The sequence below is a fragment of the Lactuca virosa genome, chromosome 9, assembly GCF_052849685.1.
Source record: "Lactuca virosa cultivar CGN04683 chromosome 9, Lactuca_virosa_CGN04683_v6, whole genome shotgun sequence".
In the NCBI taxonomy this organism is placed as follows: Eukaryota; Viridiplantae; Streptophyta; class Magnoliopsida; order Asterales; family Asteraceae; genus Lactuca; species Lactuca virosa.
Window position 1 is genome coordinate 18,299,262 of NC_136434.1, and position 10,798 is coordinate 18,310,059.

Consider the following 10,798-nt stretch of genomic DNA (forward strand, 5'->3'; position numbering starts at 1 on the left):
TAATATTATACATTGTACCAACAAGATAACACTTTAGGATAAAAAATCAATTATATATATCGTAATCAATTGAATTAAAATTATAATAATAATTTTTATCCGACTACATTAAAAAATTTCCACTTCAAAATGCATTAAATTGCTTTCTTCCCCCTTATCACATGCCAGCCACCCACACCCCTCCCCTCCTATATATTCCTTTCATTCCAACAACAATCATCTCTCTTACAACAATTAAGAAACAAAAAAAAAAAAAAAAAAAAAAAAAAACCCTTCCATAATCCATAACAAATAAACCCCAAGAATGTTTGGTTTATCAGAGCAAAATTTATCAGGCAGAAGATGCATTTGGGTCAACGGCCCAGTGATAGTTGGGGTGGGGCCTTCAGGGCTCGCTGTATCTGCTTGTCTCAGGGAGCAAGGCATTCCTTTCGTTGTTATCGAAAGAGCTGACTGTATTGCTTCACTGTGGCAAAAATGCACCTATGATCGTCTAAAACTTCACCTCCCGAAAAAATTCTGTCAACTTCCAAAACTACCCTTCCCCGAAGAGTACCCCGAGTACCCCACTAAGAGACAGTTCATTACGTATCTCGAAAATTACGCCAAAAAATTCGACATCAAGCCTCAATTCAATGAAAGAGTCCAGTCAGCAAAATACGATACGACATGTGGCGTATGGAGGGTTAAAACCGTCTCGACAATGGGCTCCTTCCCCTCTGAGACGGAGTATATCTGCCAGAAGCTTGTAGTGGCAACAGGAGAAAATGCCGAAGGGGTAGTACCGGAAATCGAAGGCCTACAAGACTTCTCCGGTGAAGTTATCCACGCAAAAGACTATAAGTCCGGCGAGAAGTACACCGGAAAGAAAGTTTTGGTTGTTGGTTGTGGAAACTCCGGCATGGAAGTCTCTCTTGATCTCTCAAACCACAATGCGAAGCCATCAATGGTGGTTCGAAGCTCTGTAAGTAACAATTAAAAACCCTCGATAAAAATTAAAAATTACGAGTATATATGTTTTCCAAGAAAAGAAACATTTCTAATCCATGTTTGGAATTTTGTCACAGGTTCATGTATTGCCGCGTGAAATCTTGGGAAAATCTACGTTCGATTTGGCGATGATGCTGATGAAATGGCTACCTTTATGGTTGGTAGATAAACTGCTATTGATCCTCACGTGGTTGATCCTCGGAAACACACAAAAATACGGAATCAGAAGGCCAAATTTAGGCCCATTACAACTGAAGAACTATCATGGAAAAACCCCTGTTCTTGACATCGGTGCACTCGCAAGAATCCGATCAGGGGACATCAAAGTTGTCACTGGAATCACAAGATTCCACCGGAGTTCAGTCGAGCTCATCAATGGAGACATTCTAGAAATCGATTCAGTCGTTTTAGCAACTGGGTATTGCAGCAATGTTCCTTATTGGCTTCAGGTACCAAAATGATTGAATATTTGCTCTGTTTTTCTATGCAAACTCGTAACAAGATTTGGTTTGACTGATTGAAACTTGTCTTTTAATGAATATATAGGAGAGTGAGTTATTTGGCAAAAATGGATTCCCAAAACGACAGTCTCCCGATGGTTGGAAGGGAAAAGAAGGGTTGTATGCAGCAGGGTTTACAAGAAGAGGACTTGCAGGCGTTTCTGCAGACGCCATGAAAATAGCTCAAGATATTGGGAATGTTTGGAAAGAGGAATTAAAACAGAAGAAAAGGAAAGTCGCTACTCACAGAAGATGCATTTCAACTTTCTAGTTTTTACTTTTAGTATGTGTGGACTTTTTTTATTTTATTTGAATTTTGGAAAAGGAAATTAGAAATAGTTGGAACCTTAAGACATCTCCACGAAAAGAGCCCAAACATAATTTTTAACAAGTTTGGGCATTTTCAAATTTTGTAATATAGTTAGGTTGACGAGGCATTATTTTATAGTAACTTTTGTATTAATTTGGACGGTTTATGGAAGTACAAAAATGTATAATTTACGTTTAAACAAAAAAAATATATTATTAATAAATAATTTCTAAAATAATGAAAGCGTAATTTATTCAAAATGATTTTGTTTATGATATTCTTTTAAAAAGTTCAAAATTCATAGTTTCTTTTTTAGCCAATGTAATAGTTACGTATGTTAACTGATTTCATGAAACCAAGTATACAAATGTATAAGGTCATTGGATATAAATCGGTCTTATAACATAAAAAAAATGTCATTGTCATTATACCGATTGATGTTCATAGTTGTTGATGTAACCCGGAAATCATCACGAGGCTGATTGAGTCGAGATCTTGGATATGTGCTTCGTTGCCGCTAGCGAGCCCCGATTTGATTCATGTTACACTCATAAACGAGATCGTTAGAGTCGCCCCAGGACTTGTTGGGAACTTTAGGGTTTGTGGTGGAGATCTGGATACCGACTTGGATCGTGATATCACTTTCCGAACTGATATTTCTACCCTATGCCTGGGTTACAAGAAATTCAGCCTACGATAATCCAAGTGGACACTTACGTTTCTAGGCACATAAAACGTAAGTCAATATGCTAAAGGGTTCTGTGAATGTGTGATAAAAAACGAGAGCTAAAGAACGTCCCCCACTTCTGGAAAGGAAGAGTTATTTATATATTAAACACGATTAGGGTTTCATTAGGGTTGGGCCGTCATTAGTTGCTTTGGAAGCAAGTAATATTAATCCGGATTAAGGTTACCAAAACTAACGAGTTTCGTTAGTTTTACCATAATCACCCTCAGCGGGACCCCAGCCAGGGGCTCTGCCCCTTGGACCCCGCTAGGGGTGCTGCCCCTAGACCCCGCCAAAGGGGCGCTGCCCCTTTGGAAACCCCAGACCCGGGGGCGCTGCCCCCGGACCCCCGACTAGTCGTCGAACCGGCTTCTGACTCGATCTTATACATGCGTGCACTCCGCACAACCCCGTACATATATTAGAGTACAAATCATGAAGCCCCTTAGCTCACATGTTAGTTCCAGTTACTTAAAACGACATGGTGACACTAAAATCACCAACAGGACTTGCGTCCCGGGAGTAGCCTCCGACGGTCAAGTTAGTATCGATACAAAACGAGGTCGGGTCATTCGAGTGGAAGGAACCCGATTCTATGTAGAGAGAGAGAGAGACCTCCTTTTGAAGTGCCTTAAGAGGTGTGTGTGTGTGTGTGTGTGTGTGTATATATATATATATATATATATATATATATATCGTATAATCAGATGTACCTTAAATCTTGGGGAGAAAGCTTAATAGTTGGACATGAGAAGGTTGAGGTGACTGATGTACTTTTCTCCTTGGGAAGGAGCAAGTCGAAAATGATCGAACCGTCTAGAACTGGCCGAACTGCCTAGAATTGGTTACACTGCCTAGAACTGGTCGGACTGCCTAGAACTGGCCGGACTGCCTAGAACTGGCCGAACTGTCTAGAACTGGCCGATAGGATATACATATCAACAGTTATTATTATGGATCTATAAATAAGATTTATCGGGGATTTCAAGTCATTATACTGATTGATCTACTTACAGGAATGATGTCTAGACTGGATTTAGTGAGATGTTTAAAGTGAGATTTCCAAACAGCATATTCTGTATACAAAACAGATCCTACCTCCGATATGATCCTACCTGGTTATTTCTTACTTGATAAATCTTGATGTAGACATTGCGATTAGTGAGGAATCTAGACTATCATTAGTCATCAGGAACATTAGACTAAGACTCAGTATTAATCATACGTAGGTCACGTCAAAAGGAAAGCTAAGGTGTTAGGCGAACCTCTGCCTAAATTACAAGTCAATCCACCTAAGTCAAGTGAGTGCATAGTCTCTTTTATGAACATGATTTTAATACAAATATTAATTAAAGTATTAAATATATGTCGAAAAGTTTATATATGAGCTATATGCTTATTTTCTGGAATATATGTTAGAAATGTATTTGATGATATACGATATGCGAACCAAATATAGTTTGATGAAATATGTATATGTATATGTGTGTGTGTGTGTGTGTGTGTATATATATATATATATATATATATATATATTACATGATAATAATAACGGAAATAGTTTTAGAGAGAAAGATAAGAGTATATTAATACCTAAATACTTTGTACTAAAAAAATACACTAAATTAGGATAGTGTTGTCTAAACAGAGTTGGTGAGCCTAGTAGTTTTGCCCGTTAATGAGATAAGACTTATTATAGATGCCTAGTTCAATTAAGTTTGATATCGGGTAGTCTCATTCGGAGAATGTATGTAAGTTAGGAACGGAGAGTAGAGTTATGTTCCGTGACACTTTTAGGTGTTGAAGGTACAAAATACGTACCAGAGTACAAATTGTAACATCCCGTTTAAAATAGAATAAATAAATAATAAACCCGGAACCCCGAGAGGTAATTTTTATTATTGTTTTATATTATTATAGCCCAAAATCAAATAATAATTAGCGGGGTGTTGGTTTCGAGGGGCCAAGTGTCACACCCGAAAAATTCAAGCCAATTTAAACTTTTTAAAAACATTTCAAAATCATCAAAACATTACAATCTGGTTTCCAAAATGTATAATATCAGAGTTTTCCCAGAAACATAAACAAAACATGAGGAGCTGTACGATCACGCCTTTGCCTTGCCACGATCCCCTGATGTATCTGAAACAATAAACTGAAACTGTAAGCCCGAAAGCTTAGTGAGTTACCCCCAAAATACTGATACACATACAGTCCACATAACCATGTCAGCAACATCATAACATAACAAACTGAACAACATATAATGGGTCCACAGCTTTACAGACTGGATTACCCCTGGTCCCACAGTATGAGTCTGGATTGCCTTCAGGGCCCACAGCTCACATCTGCATTGCCATCGAGCCCACAGTACGAGTCCCCCTTAGCCCGTATCTGGAATGCTCCTAGGGTTTGTTGGTTACCGCACGGAGCAGTACAACCTCAACCCATCCCACATAGCATATAAATCATGTAACATAACTACTGAGCATGCAATAACCATGTAACATCACCGGTAGTCCTACAGATCTACCTAACTGGCATAACCACTAGCATGCAACACTAACTCATAATCAACATAACCACTGCTAGGATAACATATCCAATGGGCCGGCCTTGGTGCCTTAGACCCCTTAGTATAGTGAGGATAACTCACCTCACAATGTCGCACTGAAAATGATAGGCTCAAACTCTCGAATCACCAACACGAACTCCACCACCTATAGTTACCATAAAACCCTTTTTCCATAAATTTCCAAATTACCAAAATGCCCCCAAAGGTCAACTGGTCAACCCTTGGTCAAAGTCAAAGTCCACAGTCAAGGTCAACAGTCCATGTTGACTCGACTCGTCGAGTGCAGTTCACCGACTCGTCGAGTCCTTCCTGAACTCAAGAAGTCATGAAATCCTTGGTTGACTCGTCGAGTTTCCCTATATCTCGCCGAGTTCATGCGTGTCCAAAGGTTGGGAAAACCCTCGCCGACTCGCCGAGTCACTCGACTGACTCGCCGAGCCCACGAAAACCTTCATCGGACTCGCCGAGTCTACGACAATCTTCATTGGACTCGCTGAGTCGTTCATACAACTCGCCGAGTCTCTTCAGTCCTTTATTCATACAGACGATCTTAAGCCATGCTAAGGCTCCAAATTGTAGATCCAGCTTCCCAAGGCATGTTTATCACGTAAGGTTGCAAACTTTACGTGCATGCATGGCTCTAAAGGCTCTTAATGACAAAAACAAGCTTACAATGGAGTTTTTACACTCAAGGAAGGCTTCAAACATGACCAAGCTCGAAACTTTATGAACCTAGAACCCAAGAAGGGTCCAGATCTGAAGTTGCAACTTCAGATCTAGCTCATACACCACAATATCATCATAACCTAGCCAAAACAACCCTAAACCTCACCCAAATGAGATCTAGAAATAAATGAGGTAAAAGTGACGACTTGATACCTTCAGATGATGCTAACTGAGGTAGATTTATGATCCCCCACACTTTCCTTGCTTCTAGCCTCTTGCCCTCCAAGTTTTTCTTTCAAAGATCCACTTTCCAAAGCTTAAAACACACAAGAATGAAGCACCACACGGATTAGGGTTTTCTGGACTCTCAAGGGACTGTAAAGAGGCTGAAGGAGGCTTATGATTCTTTAAATAGGGTGCAAAACCCCGGGATTTAGGGTTTCATCTGCCAGCTCCTACTCGTCGAGTCCCTTCTTGGACTCGGCGAGTAGGTCACTAAACTACGTGGACCAACCCGCTGCTACTCGACGAGTAGGGCAACCAACTCGTCGAGTAGATCTTGGAATCACAGAAATTCTTATTTAAATCAATACCTGAGAATCGGGGCGTTACACCAAGTGACAAGATTTGAATATCCGGGGGTTAAAGTGTAATTTCAGGATTTATTTTGCAAAGGATTTTAGAAGTCAGTGGGTGTTTGGTATCATTTGGACTTAATATGAAAGGATTTTGGATGGCTGGGGCTAAAAGAGTAAATCCTGGACCTAAATTGAAAAGGATTTGTAGAGGGAGGGGCTGTTTGGTAAATTCGGACTTAATTGTAAAGATTTTCAGAAGCCAGGGTATGATTGGTAATTTTTAAACTAATTGTGAAAGGATTTTTAAAAGGCAGGGACTAAAGGAGTAAATTTCGGACTTAAGTTGAAAAGACTCTTATGAGGAGGGACCAAACGTGTTAATTATACGCATGTTTGATGGTGGACACGGGTTGAACCCGTCACCTTCATTTAGCCTACATATATATATATATATATATATATATATATATATATATATATATATATATATATATATTCATACTACAACCATGTAACCTTAACCCTAGCTCCAACTCCAGCCTCCACCTTATGCCCCCATCCCTCCAGCCGTCGTTACCACCCCAACTCCCTCTTGTCTATCCGATCGGTCGAAGTCCCACGCCACCAGACGACCATCTCGTGTCCAACTTCGCTGCCGGACGTCGTGAACGGCCGAGAGGGAACCGCTGAAGATCGTTTTGGAGCTGTGAACACCGGCATGAACCACCGAACCCCAACCGTCATCGCCGCTCCTACAGCCGTTGAAGACAAAGGTCGCCAATGGAAGCTGTGATAGCGGACAATCGGAAGAAGCAAGCGTGGGGCTGTCGTTGTTGCTATTCTCGGTGACGAATCATGTCGCCTCTCCTTCCCCATTTCTGTTGTATTGCGTCGGGTCCGTCGGGGGATAACCGACGTCCGATGCCGTCACCAAGCGACTCCCTTATCTTTGGCTGCTCGGTCGTCGTTTGTCACCACGAAGAAGGCGATCGTGCCCGTGTTTTAGTGAGTGTGTGTGTTGTTGCTTCAAGCTCGTGTGATGTGTGTGTTATTTCATGTATGTGGTGTTTGTTTGGCCGGAATCTACGAGAACAGCCACCACCACCACCATGAGGTGGTGGCTGTCACCATCTACCACCGTCGGCCACCACAAGGGTGGCTGTGTGTGTGTTTATCTATTAGTGTGTGTGTTTATTTTTGGGTTAAAGCATTGTAAATTGTAATTAGTGAATAGTGTAATAAAAAAAACTCATAACCACCACCGTGAGGTGGTGGCTGCCGCCACCAGCCGCCGTGTTGGATGGCAGTGTGCTTTTGCTTACGTTTAGTTGCTTTTGGGATGCTTGGACAAAAATGGACTAGAACCATAACCACCGCCGTGAGGTGGTGATCGCCGTCGTGAGCTGTCATTGACCACCACTACCCAAAGTGGTAATGGGTGGTGCCCGACTAATGAAACCCTAGTGGGCCTAATGAAACCCTAATGGGCCCAATGAAGCCCTAATTGACCTAAAAGCCCAATCATGTTACTGATGGGCTAGTATTTGGGTTGGAAAACCCTAATTAGGGTTTGGAAAACCCTAATGTCATGAAACCCTAATTTTGGGGATTTATCGGGACCCGCATTTGAATTAATTACTGAATAGAAAATGTTAATTAATAATCATTTGCATATTAACCTAAGGCAATATTGGACTTAATGGATTAAGTCCTTAATGGGTTAAGTAGGAACACTTAACCCTAATCGTCATTTCATGTGAAAACCCTAATTTCACTTGGGCTTTGAGTTGGGCCTTCCTATTAGGCTTTGGTGATTGGACTATTGATGGGCTATCCAAGAACAAGTAAATGGACCAAAATAATTGGATGAGCTTTAGGATAAGGCCCATGTGAAGGACTTGGGTGCAATTTAGAAAATTGGGCCATAGGTGGGCCATAACTGGGCCTTGAGGATTAGGAGAGGTTGGACAAATTGAAATGCCAAATATGTTTGGACTGGGCTAAGTGGTTGGGCCTTAGGGTAAGACCATGTAGAGGTTTGGGCCCAATTTGGAAAATTGGGCCATATGTTGGGCTTTGGTCCATTGGTTGACTATTGGGCCTTTGGAGTGTGAGTTGGACCTTGAGATTGGAACCTAATTATTAATTGGGTGTTGTTTGGATGTTGACAACTCGGGAATCTGTCAACCAGCATCTGGAGTTTTATCCGCGGGACTTCAGCAGTATGAGGTGAGTTTTCCTCACTATACTCAAGGGTCTAAGGCACCACGGCCGACCCTTTTGGATTGTTATCCTGATATGTTATGCTAGTATGATCTGTTAGATCAGTATCCTGGTAGATAGGATGGTATTATGCTATTATGATCTGTTAGATCAGTATCCTGGTAGATAGGATGGTATTATGCTCTTGTGATCTGTTAGATCAGTATCCTGGTAGATAGGATGTTATTATGTTGTTATGATTTGTTAGATCGGTTTGTCTGTCTATAGACTGTTATGTGACTATATGTTATATGTGCACATGTTTGATTGGTGGTTGAGGCTCATCGGCTTTGTGCGAGAGCCAACAGACCTGGGCATTCCAACCCGAAGGTTGTGGGTCGTGAGTATTCCATCCCGAGGATGATTGGACTCATATTGTGTGGGCATTCCAACCCGATGGTTGTGGACCGTGAGTATTCCATCCCGAGGATGATTGGACTCATATTGTGTGGGCATTCCGACCCGATGGTTGTGGACCGTGAGTATTCCATCCCGAGGTTGATTGGACTCATAGTGTGTGGGCATTCCAACCCGATGGTTGTGGGCCGAGGATACACCATCCTGAGGATGACTGGACCCAAAGTACGTTGGCTTTCCAACCCGATGGTTGAGGGCCTGAGGTATTCCAACCCGATGGTTGATTGGACCCATAGTATGTTGTTTGTGATTATATGTGTATTGTTGTGTGTATGAGTATTTTGGGGGAACTCACTAAGCTTTGTGCTTACGGTTTGAGTTTATTGTTTCAGGTGTTCCAGATGTCTCGGCAAGGCGAAGGCGTGACCGTACACATCCTCGTGTTTTGGACTTATGGTTTCTGGGATACTCTGATATTAAATTATTTTGAAAACGTTTTGTAATAACTAATGGCTTTTGGATGTTTGAAAAAGTTTTAAATTGGCTTGATTTTTATGGGTGTTACAAAAATCGTGTTCCTTTTTGGATGACCAGAAATGGTGGGTCCATATCAGACAACTATAATGATATGTCTCGTCATCTCCCAGGGTAAGATGACAACACTTGATCATTCTAGACGATCTTGTGAATGACGTTGCTAGTGTAGGTTCATAACCCACTTGCGTAGATGAAATGGGATAACATATTCATCAAATACTCTGATGACACGAGTGCCTTTATGACTTTCACCAGCCATGGAAGACCCTAGCGGTGTAGTCAAGCCCTTTCTTTTAAACGGTTTATCTTCATGATAATCGTGGACTAGGATCTATGAGGATCGATTGGGGTGGGTATGTATAGATATGAGGCTTTATAGATATCCAAGTCAGAGATATATCTATATGTTGTTCGGTAACAGTTGGTTTTGCAGGAATAAGATATATATATATATATATATATATATATATATATATATATATATATTATAACATTATGGGATTGAAATCGCTATGTATCTCACCAGGTTTCCCAACCTAACCCACTCAGTTTGTATGCATCACAGGTATCAAGACTTAAGCTACTGAAACTTGATTAGGGTGTTGAGTGATTAAGAGAAAACCTACAATGGTGTTAAGGACCATTAGGTCTTTACGTTGTAACTTATATATATGTATTGATTATGACATCCTTAGGATTTTATTTGAGACAATCTTGTACTCAAAAGATTTTTATATACTGGGATTTTCCGCTAATGAAGTATCATGATTTTTAAAGCGTAAAGAAAGTTCGTTTTCGTTCTGAAAATTAGAGGATGTCACAAAAAACATCAATTTCCGTCCCCTATATAAAAATGTTACTACATGTAGTTAGAAGCTTACTTCGGATCATTCGTAATTATCTCTTATAACTGCTTCAAGATGAGTGTCTCAAAGAGTGAGCACAGAGAAAGCTTTACCAACCTTCCTGTTTCCCTACACAACCTTAGGCGAACCAACCCGCATACTTACACGAGCATCCAAACTGATGTGATGGATTGTTTCCTAGTCTGTTTTGTGGCTATTAGATGTGTGGTATATTTTTTTTCCCACATTTTTACTATTTTTCTAAAACTGATAACGTTTCTACAGCTAAACTAATTGTTTTGTGCTCCAAAAAATACAGCTCCATGCATTCATAGGTTGCTTGATTCATGTCATCTTCATAGGCAGTGTCCGTCTAAGAGGGGACTACCTAAATGAAATGTTCATAGCGGTTGCTATGTACGGGAACAACCAAAACCTTCCTATAGCATTT

General features: G+C 40.8%; 1 protein-coding gene across 1 annotated transcript; it reads left to right on the forward strand.

Annotated features, from left to right (window-relative positions):
• The first annotated feature begins 304 nt into the window (after positions 1-304).
• LOC145137801 (putative indole-3-pyruvate monooxygenase YUCCA5) lies at positions 305-1,918 on the forward strand. Its single transcript, XM_079071933.1, has 3 exons — positions 305-964; positions 1,068-1,439; positions 1,537-1,918. Exons 1-3 carry the CDS (start codon positions 305-307, stop codon positions 1,759-1,761), a joined length of 1,257 nt encoding a protein of 418 aa, XP_078928059.1. The 3' UTR covers positions 1,762-1,918.
• Positions 1,919-10,798: the final 8,880 nt, after the last annotated feature.